This window comes from Astatotilapia calliptera, chromosome 4, assembly GCF_964374335.1.
Source record: "Astatotilapia calliptera chromosome 4, fAstCal68.1, whole genome shotgun sequence".
In the NCBI taxonomy this organism is placed as follows: Eukaryota; Metazoa; Chordata; class Actinopteri; order Cichliformes; family Cichlidae; genus Astatotilapia; species Astatotilapia calliptera.
The window spans coordinates 28,662,203-28,675,574 of NC_137425.1; the positions used below are offsets into that span (position 1 = coordinate 28,662,203).

The following is a 13,372-nucleotide window of genomic DNA, read 5'->3' on the forward strand; positions in this document are numbered from 1 at the left end:
TTTTATTAAACTTGAGTATGAACTTATACAAAATGCAGCAAGATATTAAAAAAAACAGTTTTATTGATTAAAAAATACACTTTATCGGATTCATATCGGTATCGGCAGATATCTAAATTTATGATATCGGTATTGTGTCGGACATAAAGTGGTATCGTGCCATCTCTACACCATAATACACACCCATCTTCACATCTTTCATCTTAAAAGGTATTTTGTAATCCTGTTGATATTTACGGCTCATCTTGGACAATTTTTGTCACACACTAATTTAAATACTTTAACAAACTATTACTTCAGCAAATGATATTCAGTTTCATCATTGCACACTGCAAAATTGTGGCGTTTTTTTTTTTTTTTGTTTGCTTGTTGCGTTGGGTTTTTTACTGAGGTGCATCTGGATATTTTGTAATCAGTTGCTAAAAACGAATTCCTTCATATTCATTAACATTACTCGTAGAAGCCATCCTTCATTTTGAGCTAAGTCTGCACATTTTAGTATGGTACACATCATGATTAATTTCAGAACATGAAAAATTCACCTACCAATGTTTTGATACAGGTTAGAGATTGTACTTTCTGAAGGAACAGCTGGCTCTAGGAGGGAGACAAAAAGAAGTCAAATGTGCAAACATGTCATGCATTCATTCCTGAAATAAATGTAAACTTTTAACCAATCGCCTTAGGACCCTCTTCCTGTAAACAGACAGTTGATTCAAGCGAGCAGTTGTTTCAAGAGCAGACAGTAAATCACTGTGATTGCAAAGCCATCATTGCAAAGCCATTGCAAAGCAATCATGTGTGTAATCATGCACACAAAATGATGGCTTCTTTGTGTTCTACACATGGAGGTTGTTGATATGGGGAGGAATGAAAACGAATTATTGGTTCTTTTACTAGTTAGCTAACAAAAACTAATGTTAGTCTATTGAACCAATGAACCGATCTTGTGACATATAACATTCTGTACTGACAGAAGACTCAATACTGAATCACAGGCTCCTCCATGGTCCTGAAACTGTACAATGGCTATGCAAAATAAAGGGCATTGGTTGTAACTGTGTTTTCTGCTTTGACAAACCAATAAGGCAGTCTTTAAGATGACGCGTTGACATTTTATATAGGAAATGTAGCTATGTACATATCCTAGACATATTTCCTATATTAGTAATCCTCACCAGAGTAGTAGCGTGTTTTATCTTCTGAACAATTCCATTGTGACCAAGGTACTGTAGGGACAGCCAGAGAGGCAGTGCCCGTAGCTTCTCCACAGGGTGGCTGGAAGTTAAACCTGCTGCCAGAGACTGGGAGACACAGTACAGAGACGCAGCGCAATGAGGGAGTTGCACAAACATAATTCCCAAGACCCCACTGGATCACCAAAAGATGTCACAAAAGTGATCACAATATGCACTCTTTCAGTTTCTCTGAAAATGATGTCAGCCCACCAGTGCAGGGTCTTCATGTCTGTAGAGGGTGACAGCAGTCACAGCCGGCAGTCCTAGCCACGGACCTGGTGTCAGTGTCATACTGTCACTTCTGGTGGCTGCCTGCAGAGACATGAAAGACCAATACCGATACACAGAACTTACATTAACACTTACAAGAATGGCGCATACATTGGAGGCTGTGGGAAGGAGAGAATCAAGTGCTCTTATTTCTGTTGAGTTTCTAAACTTTCACTTGTATCTTCAAAACAAATTAAAGGAACACTTTTAATCAGTGAAGAATCAAGACATTCAAACTTTTGGGATATATCTGGTAAGTAGTAAAAGGGGTTGGTCATCAGTTTCAACTGCTCTAGTGTTAATGAACACAAGTGCACTAGAGGGGCGACAATGAGACAACCGCCAAAGCTGACTGTTTTACATTTGACTGGGGTCAGTGTCACTACTGGCAGCATGAGATGGTATCTGGATCCTATGGAGGTCCCACAGGTAGTCCAACACCTCCAATTGCCAAAAGATTGTCATAGAAGGTAGTACTGGTAACAGTAAAGTGCCCAATATCCTCTAGTTTGCCCTGTGCTCACTGCCTGGCAACATGGATCCTAACTGGCATTTACCATAGGACACAAGAACGGGAATCCGGTAAAAAAAATTTTTTTATTAAGTCCTGATATGTAAAACCTTTGAATTTCAATGGAGTGTGCTTTCTTTTTTTACAGTTGTAGTATAACCCCATATTGGATAGATTTTAATATAAGTTTACCATGATAGAAGAGGTGACCTGACCCAGTGCTAGGGTTGCCAGATTAACCCTGAAAAAGAAAACACATAATCAGCTAACATTACAGCAGCGATGTAAATTTTAAAAAAAAACAACTCCACTTTTTCTTCAAGAATTAGTGGCAAAGAGCAGTGCAAACCAAGCTTTTGCTATAATTGTACAGGTAAGAAAATGGATGAAGACAAGAGAGTTAGACATAATTGGGATCACGTCAATACACAGCTAGATTTCTGGAACCGGTCTCCTGAAGAAGAGCTCAATTTTGTTCTTTTGAAGTTGTCTTTGGTGAGAGGCAGCAGGCAGGGGTGGTTTGGTTTGGTTAGGCCACGAATATAGGCTTTCAGTCTGCCTCAAAGCAATTCTGGCAAACCATCAGGGGGAAGTGTTGCTCTACTTACCTGTCTATTTTTTGCAGATGACGTGGTTATGTTAGCCTCACTAGGCAAAGACTGGAGAACCTCCAAGTCTTAGGCCATGGTTCTCAGCTGGAAAAGGATGGAGTACCCTGTCTAGGTTTCTGGGGCTTTATTCAAGAGTAAGGAGGGAGTTGAGTGAGAGACAGATAGCAGAATTGTACTGATTGACTATGGTGAAGAGTGAGCTGAATGTGAAAGTAAAGATGACAATTCACTGATTGAGCGACTCTCTTCCCTTTGATATGTCCTTGAGCTCTGGGTATTGACTGAAATGATGATATTGCAAATACAAGAAGTGGAAATTAGTTTTCTCAGAAATGTAGTTGAGCTCTTCCTTGGAGAAAGGGCTAGTGATAAAGAGCTCGTCCATTGAGAAGGGGCTTAGAGTGTGGAGAGCAAGGAGCAGTTGGGGTGATTTGAACGTATGACTGGGACGGCTCACTGATGTCAAATGTTTCACACATGTCCATGAAGGTTCACAGTCATCCAGGTCATGGTAGTCTATGCCCAGAGTCAGGTCTGAGCATATCTGCTTAGACTGCTGCCTCAACAATAACCCACATAACCTGACAGATAGTGTTCGGATTGATCCAAACAAATTGGCTTCTTTTTTTCAGCTGCTTGGCAGCAACCAAGTATCATTTTCGAGCCACCATAATATCACAGAAGCTGGGTCATCGAAAATGTACTTTGCATGAATATAAAATCAGTCTAAACATCCATTTGAAATTGTTTTGTTTTTGCAATCCATCTATTTTAGAGGTTGACAGGAGCTACCCACCCCTCTACATGAAGCCACATGTTGTACTGATCACACAGTTCCTTCAGTCGACCTAACTTGTCTGTGTGCCCTGCTCCAGGGGTACCTGAAAAATTAAAATAATGGATAAGTGGAAGAGAATGGATGGTTGGATGAATGGAAATATATCAAAAACATATAATTAAGTCACTGAAGTTCATATTCAAAATGCAGAGTATTCTCTGCATTCTGAATTGCTGTTTTACCATCAAATGTATCATCTTTAACTCTTTAAGCACAGACATATATAAAGTGCAATGTATAAACTGTGACTGTCATTTACCTGCATTGGCAATCAGCAACAAAGGAAGCTTCCCTGCATTTATGTCCTCTTTGATGAGTTTTTCCAACAGGGCAACATCCTGACGATGACAAAAAGGATCCAAGCCAAAATAGTTTTTATCTAAACTACCTGACAGATAGGTGTATGTGTTTTTCTAATCTGTGTTCTCCTACCATTTGGTGTTGGGATCCAAAGAGGGTGTTGCATGGCACTGTGCACAAACTGGAGAGAGGCAGGCCAAGCTAATGATACAAACACTGGCATGAAAATCACTATCTATTGTGTATTCAACTGGATGAAGTACAAGAGATCCTATATAATGGTAATACTGTCCTTCCACCCCCCCCCCCCCCAAAAAAAACAAAAACAAAAACAAAGGAAAAATGAAGGAAAAAGTCTGAAGTGTATAAGTTACAATATTATTATTTCAGGTTTGATTTAAAAAAAAAAGTGGAATCAAAGGATAAAAGCAGTGTCATCTCTGGTGCCTTTCCCCTCGAAGCAATCATGCTAGGTAAACACATTGTTACATACATTGACAAAAAATGTATGATTAATCACCCCAAAACTAAAGGAATAGTGCTCTACTTCTAAAATTAGTTGGTAGTGTAGGATTGGATCTGCCATTACCGTGACTTTAGGTGTATTCCTATAAAGTATTTACACACGCCTTTTTTAAAGCTCGTGTGTCCCAGCCATCCTACCTGGCTGCACAGATGCTGTCCGAGACCAGGCCTGCAGGAGGCACTCTGATAGATGACTGGCTGCCTGGTGTTTAGGACCACATAACCCTCAGTGGCATATTCTTCATAGCGAGCGTTGATAACGAGCCGGCACACTTTTACAAGGCCATCCCTGTCATCCTCATGAAAGCAGGTAGACCCATTCTCATACCTGAGGAACAGATGAGCAGCATGGACGGTTGGACAGTGCAAAAGGATTAAAGTAATAGTCCAAATAAGCAAATTTCATTATGAGAAATATTTCTGTTGTTTTGATTCAGCAATGCGCCCCAGGGCAGCTGTGGCAACAATGTAGCTTGCCATCACCAGTGTGTGAATGTGTGGATGACTGAATGTAGTGTAAAGTGCTTTGGGCTCCTTAGGGACTAAGTAAAGCGCTATACAAATACAGGCCATTTATGACGCTATGAGAAAGACTTGATAAAGCCAGGTTAGGATGAGAACACTTTGAGAGTGTTCATTGAGAAATATAGAAAAGGCGATAAAGAGCTGCACTGTGCTGTTGTAGATCTAGAGAAAGCATACGATAGGGTGCCAAGAGAGCAACTGTGGCAGTACATGAGGAAGTCAGTAGTGGCAGAGACGTATATATGAGGCCGGTACAGGACATGAAATGAGGACAGCAACACAGTGCTGAGATGTCTAGTGTTACAGATGGGTTCAAGATGCGAGTGGGATTACATCAACAATCAGTTCTGAGCCCCTTCTTGCTTTCACTGGTGATGGATAGGTTAACACTTGAGGTCAGGCCGGAGTCTCTGCGGTGTTCGCAGATGTATAAGAGAGCGTGGAATGGTAGAGATAAAGTCAATAGAAACAAGACAAATATATGCGTGTGAATGAGAGGGAGACAGGTATAAGAGTGAAGCTGGATGAGTTTAAATACCCGTGGATAACCAACCGAAGCAATAGACAGTGCACAAGAGAGGTGAAGCAGGGAGTGCAGGGAGGGTTGACTCGATGGAGACGAGTGAAGAACTGTTAAAAATTAGATGCTAAATATAACGGCAGTATATTAGGACTCTGTTCTATATTGGCATATTTTTAAGATTTTATTTTAAAAAATAGCAAGCTCATTTGCATGAAGAGGGGAGCTGGAAAGGTGGCCTCCAAAACATAATGTAGAGGTGCCCCTGGTGCCTTCCTCGTCAGGCCTTGCAAAATCAAAACTTGCTTTGTAGAAACAATATCAATTCAAACAATACTTCTTATTCTTCTGTAAATATTTCATGAAGTCTGTAGCGAAAAGGAATTGGTCCTGTTATTATCAGTCTGAAGAAGTCACCAAGTCAGCATGTTTGTAGACCTCATTTTCAGAAATCTTTTAATAATTAAGACAAGATGTCATATGGCATGTGCATGATGGTGATTTCCACAGACACACAGCTGCAGGGTCATACCTGAAGAGCCTGCAGAGCCACAGGGTGGTGTCAGACTGGATCCGAGTGGTCAGCTTTCGCAGTTGTTCTTTGTCCATCATTGAGATGTAGGCTGCCAGGCTGTGACCCAGCAATGCCATCTGACCGTGTTCACCCACATTCTGCATCCTGTTGAACACAGCACTTTCTGATGAGCCTTTTCTGATTAGCCTTGTGCGGACTATTATTGTGAAATGGCGGTATGTAAATAAAACTGACTTACTTCTGACTGGGTTTATCCTCTTCATCCTCCTCTTCATGAATAAGGTTATGAACCAGGCGCAGTACAGTGGCAACATCCTGACCACTGCACAGGAGACATGAGGAACAGTTCTCACAGTTCATATCAAATGTACTATAATGTACTGAAGTGAGTGGAGCAAAATCTAAAAGTCCAACAACAAAGCGTTCCCTGTCAGCTTCTCTCTATCCCTCCCTTTATATTCACTTTGAAACTTGTTGAGAAGTAGGACTTATCTTTGCCTATTCAGAAAATATTCTGCCGTCTCTCGTTTCCAGTGCTGATTCACTGGTATTGCTGGTATCAGTTCAGTGACTTCAAAAAAAATAAAATTTAAATCAGGACGCACAAGTTTAAATGTATTTTTTTCTCTGATCCACACAGACTCAACACTGATAAATGGAGTGCATCTGGAAAGTATTCCCAGTGCTTGATTTGTTTCACATTTAACCATGCTACAGCCTTTCTCTAAAATGGATTACATGTTTTCCGCACACAAAAGATGTCTCTGTACATTCCTGCATCGTTCCTGCTGCCCCACAGCATGATGCTGCCACCACCATACTTCACTGCAGGGATGGTTTTGGCAAAGTGTCGAGCAGTGCCTGGTTTCCTCCAGTCAGGCTGTCATGTGTATTTTACTGAGGCTTGGGTTCCATCTGCCCCCTCTACCATACAGACCTGACTGGCAACAGAAATGGCTATCCTCCTGGAAGGTTCTCATTTCTCTACAGAGCAATGCTGGAGCTCTGTCAGAGGTCCAGCTGTAGGAAGAGTCCTGCTGGCTCCAAACTCCTTCATCATGGAGGCCACTGTGCTCATTAGGGCCTTTAATACTGCAGAACTTTTCTGTAGCCTTTCCCAGATCTGTGCTTTGATACAATCCTGTCTTAGAGGTCCTCACACAACACACTGGACTTTATGGCTCAGTTTGTGCTCTGATATGGGACCTTATACTGACAGGGGTGAGCGTTTCCAAATCATGTCCAGTTAACTGAATTTATAACAGGTGGACTCGAATGACAAAGGCAGTGAATATTTATGTTGTTTTTTTATTTTTAAGAAATTTGCAACAATTTCAAGCAATTTTTTTTCACATTGTCATTATGTATAGAGGTTTACATTACTACATTTTAATACATACATCTCATAAGGGTAACACGATAAAATGTGGAACAAGTGAAGCACTGTGAATTCTTAACAAACGCAGTATTGTGAAAAAAGAGGATTCCATGTTCTTTCTCCCACATTAACAAGACAATTAGAATTTACTTCTGTATATCACAACTGCCAAGAAAACAATCTTCAACCTGAACTGCCTGTGTGTGAATATGAGTGTATGTGTTTTTGTCGTGTGTGTGTGTGTGCCTTACTCTCCCTGAAGGGGTCCAGGGATGCAGCTTCTGCTGAAATGCTGTCTCTCTGTTGCTGCCTCCGGCTCTCTAAATAAACAAACAGATTTTGCAAAGTGTTACTTCGCTTTCCGTGTTGTAATATTCTGCCCTGCAGTTGACTGTACTCTGTATCTTAAAAATAAAGGTCATTCAGATATGAAGTAGTTTTATATCTTTTTATTATGGCATTAAATGTCAATACAAACACGTTTTAGTGCAGCAGTAGGTTTGTGTAAGTGCAGTTATCATTTTACAGCCCAGCAGCTCAACATTATGATGAGTTTCCAATGTCCACAATTAAACTTTCAAACCCAAAACAAGAATCTACCTCTCTATATTCCAATAACTCAGACTTGTATGTTGCGGTCCCATAATGCATTGCATTGGTGAGGTCACAATCCCTAACTCAAGATAATTGCTTGGTAGTTTGCTGATATTATTTTGTACCTGCAGTGTGATGAACTCTTACCTCTGTTCCTCTCCCAGGAACCTCATGGCTTCACTCAGATTTTTTCCCACTTGATCCAACGTGGAGTCCACCATATTCTTTAATATGCGAGTGCTCGCTGGAAGAGATTTAAAAACACTGACATTTTATAATCATCATTACTGTTTCAATTTCACTTGTGTGACAAATTTCATTCACTGAACGTGCACATGTACATTCAAGCACACTGATTTTCTGCAGACTGTACAACATGGTGGAGGTTCCAGTGGTGTTATGAATGTTGTCAAACAGATGGACTGGCACTTCTATAGCTATTACTTGTATAGTTTTGGAATCAAGAAACCAAGAAAACGATTCCTGAAAATTACCAAAGGACAAGAGCGTTTGCCTGCTCAGTGTGTTAACAAATAAATGCTGTCCTTTTGTGTTTACACGCTTCAATAAATCGCTGCGTCTAAGCAAAATATAAAGAACTACTTTATGCCATAGGGAAATGGATAAATGATCTATTCTACTAAAAGAAATTGGGTTCAAATTAAAAAGTTTGAAAAGAAACATGCAAAGACTGGGATGGGGATTGTTCCAGCCATGTCATAGCACTACCAGTAGTGTAGTGTAATGTAAACCACAGTGGAAGCTTTTATAAAGTTCAAAAATATCCTAACACATTTATATTATTTACATACTATCTCACAGCTGATTGTAATGACAGAAATTACACATGTATTCCTGGGATTCATTTTCATTTTCATGTCTCTGACAGAAGACATAAAATACTTTAGATTCCACAAGTGCAGCATTACAGTGATTACAAATGCAACAAATAGCTACTGTGATTCTTAATTAATCTTGTCATTACCTTCTTGATGAACTATTTAATTCTATTAAATATTAAGAAACACTGAAAAATGCTGCCCGATAGCTCACAGTAACACATTGTGATAGCTTCTCTAATTAAACCAGCAGCCACTTCACTAACACTTGTAAATAAGAGATATCTATTGTTATAGAGTACATACATAATAAATGAATAATATGGGGGTTACAATCCAATGTACTGTATACACATCATTACATGCAAATTCATCTTGTCTCTGTAACACAATAAAAACCACAGGGGTATAGTGAGGACTAAGATTTGAGAAAAAGACTTTCGCAAAGTGAAAATATGTTTGAAGCACAGACTTTCAGCTTTCATTTAATAGGTTTTTCTTAAAGAGTACTGCATTAAATGTTTAGCAATTACAGCCACGTTTATACACCGTTTCTCATTGGACATTGTCAGTCATTGCACAACTGACTGACAAACAGATCAATGACGAGGTGAGGCCCATTCCCTTTTATTCCATGACAGATTAACCAGAGAGTTTAATCCAGCTACTGAATATTTGGCAGCTGTTCACTGTAACTCTGAGGTTATGTACTTGACAGGCTTACATTTCATTGGTAAAATACAGTAGAGCATTCAAATGTGTGTGGACTATCTGAACTTCACTGTGTTTACTCTGCACAGCTGCTGCACAAAACACACTTTTATGAGCCTAATGTTTGAAACATTACTGCAGAGATACAGATGGAGGTGTGCCCACATCAAACACCAACATTAATATGTTGGTGTTTGATGTGGTGCCAGTGTGCCTGCACATGTGATGTGACAATAAAAAGTGATTTGATTTGATTTGATTTACTAATGTCATATTTTTCAAATATATTACCAGTATATATATAAAACTGCTAATTGTGACCTAAATACCAAAGAGAAATATACCATCTATTAAGTCATCTCCTCCCAGTCAGACACGTCTGAAACACCTCACTTAGCAGTCAGCCAGGATGCATCACATTCAGATGGCCAAACTACCTCAGCCGTGGTTAAGATGCAGCAGGTGGTTTTCTGATCTCTCTTCACTTATCTGAAGAGAGCCAGACAGTCCCTTTTGGAGAAAGCTCATTTATACCACTTTTATCCATGATGTCATTCTTTTGGTCATGGCTAGTGGCCACAGGTGAAGATAGTAAGGTAAAGAGGCACAATCACACGTCATCCACTCACCCCGAATCAATTTTTCACGAGAGACCCTGCCAGATGCATTGTACCACGTAAACACAGCTACTGAAATCACATGCGTTTATGAGGAAATGCTCCACAAAGGGGATTTCATACAGTATACGAAAACAAGATAATGTTTGAATATTGTGCATTATTACATTATTGTGTTCAATTAAAAAGAAAAAATAATCACAAAAACGATTAATTATCAATAAACATAGAAGCATAGAAAGCCCTAAATCAAATCCATATTTGCTGTACACACTTTTGCATTGTGTTTGAATTAAGTTTTGACTTGTATAACAGTTTTATTTTATAATAATACAATGGCCTCTTTTAGCCTGCTACAGTGTTATTACTGTATTAGAAGATAGTGTAGCTTCAAATAGAAAAAAGTTTACCATCTGCTCCAAATCTATGCTCTGACAGGCGCACTGCTGCTGTCCTGTTGGGGGAGGAGTTTCGTAGATGTCACATCAGGCTGCTGTCCCTTCCTGGCCTGACAGCAAAGCAGTGTCACCAGCTGCCATACCACCTTAGTGTACATTATGGCGAGGGCTGCTCCATAGGTCCCCTTAGAAATACAGGTTTGGTAGAGGTTCCACCCAGAAGACGGCGAGAGGACAGCGCATAGGAGCAGTGCGTCCGCGCGGGCACGCGGAGCTTGCAGGACACAGACACACACGAGCAAGCGCGCCCACCCCGCTCGGTCCGTCACACACAGCACGGACCGAGCTCTCTCTCCTCTCTTTCACTTACCTTCACTACTCAGCTGACAGGCTGGCCGGCTGTGCACCCCGGACAAACGGATGCAGAAAATCTGTAGCTATGTCACGCCGCAGTGTCCGGTCTGGAGAGCTGCGTGCTGAAATGTTGAATTGGACACGTATTTACTGCTCCGACTTCTTTTAGTTTCCTGCAGACTGAACCGGAGAGTTTACTTCCTGGACCTGACGTGCGACGTGCCTTCGTTCCACGCTGGCAACGCTGACGTCATGGTTTTGTCACAGGACTGTCCAGGTGGCATTTTTTAAAATTTCTATTTTAACGAACACAGAAATAAAACAGTAAAATTACAAATAAATAAGTAAACAAAAATACAAAGCGTGTTAAATCGCAGACTACTCCTTGGGAGGACATGTTTTTTTAGTGAGAAAAAAGTGATCCAAAAGGAGTAAACTTTAAATTTAACAGAGAAAAACCCCAAGGTAACGAGTAAATAAAATTAACATTTTAACTTTTTTTTCTTGGAAATTATCTCATGGTCAGTAGGGGTGGGGGGAAACATCGATACTGTGTAGTATCGTGATATTTTGTTTGCTAATAATGTATCGATACAGGGACAGCAGAAATCGATATTTTGTTACAAAAAAAGTTTTTGTGGACTGGAACATGCTCTGACTTCAGAGCATGTTGATCAGCTCCTTTTTCTGAGCAAGAATCCTGACACTGTCCAAATGTGTTTAACTTTTTTTATGGCAGCAATAAACATTACAGTTTACTTATTTTAATTTAAGACGTTTTATTTTAATTAAGTTTAAAACTTTTTTATTTAATGTAAAATTATATTTTGTTTTAATTTACTTTCAAATTCTTCTGTTGCTGAAGGGGCTGCATAGTTTTCACAAATTGCATAGTTCAGAATAGCTATAATTGTACCAGATGGTTGCATTCAGTTAAGTTGGACTAGACTGTAATACAAACCGTTCAGTTTGTCAACAATAAAACTGACTGAAATGAGAGAAAGACTGAGTGTGAGACTTTGTTATTAGATAAAATGAATATTGATAAAGTTTACCTTTATGTACAGAATCTGAATATTGCAAAATATTTAAAAAAAATTGCAATAATATCGTATCGTGCGTTAAGTATTGTGATAATATCGTATCGTGGGCTGTATGGTGATTCCCACCTCTAATGGTCAGTGTATCTAATGCTAAAGAAACAGTGTTGTAGCTTTAAGTGCCAAACAAATCAATAAATAAAACAAGTTTGTTTCTGTTTTTCTTTTGTTTTTGTATTAAGTCTATTTGTTTGAGTGTGCGTCTGTTTTATTTAGATGCTCTCTTGTCTCCAATACTTCCCCTGTGATTTTGCTCACCTGTCTTGTTCTCCCAGCGGTCTCCACTTCCCCTGATTATCCCTCTTTTGTGTCTACATAGTCCCTGTCTCCTCTTGCCTTCCCCCCAGTGGCTCCCTGGGCCAGTGTTTCCGAGCCTTAGTGTGCTGTCTAAGTTTTAGGTTTCAGTAAGTTTATAGTTTTCATCTCAGCCAAAATGATTGTCTTGTGTTTTTTTGTTCAACTCTCACAATCTGCATTTGCGACGCTTCCTGAAACACTGAAACGCTCGGAACATCCGTGTCGGGCTTTGAAAGAATGTGAAAGCCATCTCCACAGTGACATCTGCTGGCCAATTTGACTATCGCCACAGCATGATGTTCTGTGAAACAATGACAAAGAGAAGACACAATTCAAAACAAAACTACGTCTTATACCAGCTTGGTATTGATGGTGGTGCCCACACGTGTGGGAGGAATCCCCGCACAAACAAGTCAAGAAAGATAGTGAGGCTGTTATAGACAGCAGGCTGTGATCGTAATAAACAGTGTGCCTCAGCAACATTCTTATGGCGTTATTTTTGTGCCACTATTCAGAGCGCATGTAAAAAAAAATTGCAGGTGCAAGTGTTGCAATTTGAGGAGAAATTTATTTTGAGCGAAGAAAAGCTAAATTTGAGTGAACAAAATTCATTGCTGCCTGCAAAAAATGTATTTCAGTGTTTGCTTTTATCCATACACACACACACACACACACAGTCAGGTTATGTGTGTGTGTATGGATAATACACAATAGCAGCCCCTGTCGCTCAGCTTTTGCACTTGCTAGCAATGTGTTGCTTGCCCGTGCCCCTCTACTCTTTCTGTACACCGTTATATTTGTGCGCTACAAAACCAGCCAATCACAGACTTGGATGCAAAAAAAATCTGATTGGCTGTTTTGGTCTCTATGCAGCTCGAAATGACAAAATGCAATATCTCAGAATCCATTTCGTCCAAAACTCAAACGAGGCAGTGGCGGAGGAACACAGAGTGGCAGCGTTTGAAATATCACTCTTTCTGGGTCACAAAATAAACTTTTAAGATATTTTCATGTGAGAATGGTGCTGTGTAAACTTCATATATTTGCTTGATTTATCAAGACATCACATATTTGCATAAGTGCTCTAACGTTTTCGGAGATGCCTGTTACCCACCAGCTGACCTGGTGGTCACTCGGGTTAAACATAATATATAAGGCTGAACTGACAAAAAAAATCACTGACTACACCACCAGGTATTATAGGAAAAACC

At 39.9% G+C, this 13,372-nt stretch overlaps 1 protein-coding gene across 2 annotated transcripts in view; it reads right to left on the minus strand.

The window, feature by feature from the left end:
- The window catches only part of pdxdc1 (pyridoxal-dependent decarboxylase domain containing 1), a 33,159-nt gene extending 22,192 nt beyond the window's left edge, over window positions 1-10,967 (minus strand). Inside the window, exons 1-13 of one of the 2 annotated variants that reach the window (XM_026165898.2) lie at window positions 10,781-10,967; window positions 7,993-8,089; window positions 7,503-7,571; window positions 6,112-6,195; window positions 5,871-6,017; window positions 4,432-4,621; window positions 3,901-3,969; window positions 3,728-3,806; window positions 3,427-3,511; window positions 2,212-2,260; window positions 1,449-1,550; window positions 1,179-1,304; window positions 547-597 (exon numbers count right to left, since the gene is read on the minus strand). In XM_026165898.2, the coding sequence (XP_026021683.1) occupies window positions 547-597; window positions 1,179-1,304; window positions 1,449-1,550; window positions 2,212-2,260; window positions 3,427-3,511; window positions 3,728-3,806; window positions 3,901-3,969; window positions 4,432-4,621; window positions 5,871-6,017; window positions 6,112-6,195; window positions 7,503-7,571; window positions 7,993-8,066 (1,125 nt within the window). In that variant the 5' untranslated portion in view covers window positions 8,067-8,089; window positions 10,781-10,967. Of the gene's footprint in view, window positions 1-546; window positions 598-1,178; window positions 1,305-1,448; window positions 1,551-2,211; window positions 2,261-3,426; window positions 3,512-3,727; window positions 3,807-3,900; window positions 3,970-4,431; window positions 4,622-5,870; window positions 6,018-6,111; window positions 6,196-7,502; window positions 7,572-7,992; window positions 8,090-10,422; window positions 10,479-10,780 lie in introns of those variants that run through there. The other variant, XM_026165899.2, reaches the window with a different exon arrangement.
- Between the last annotated feature and the right edge of the window lie 2,405 nt (window positions 10,968-13,372).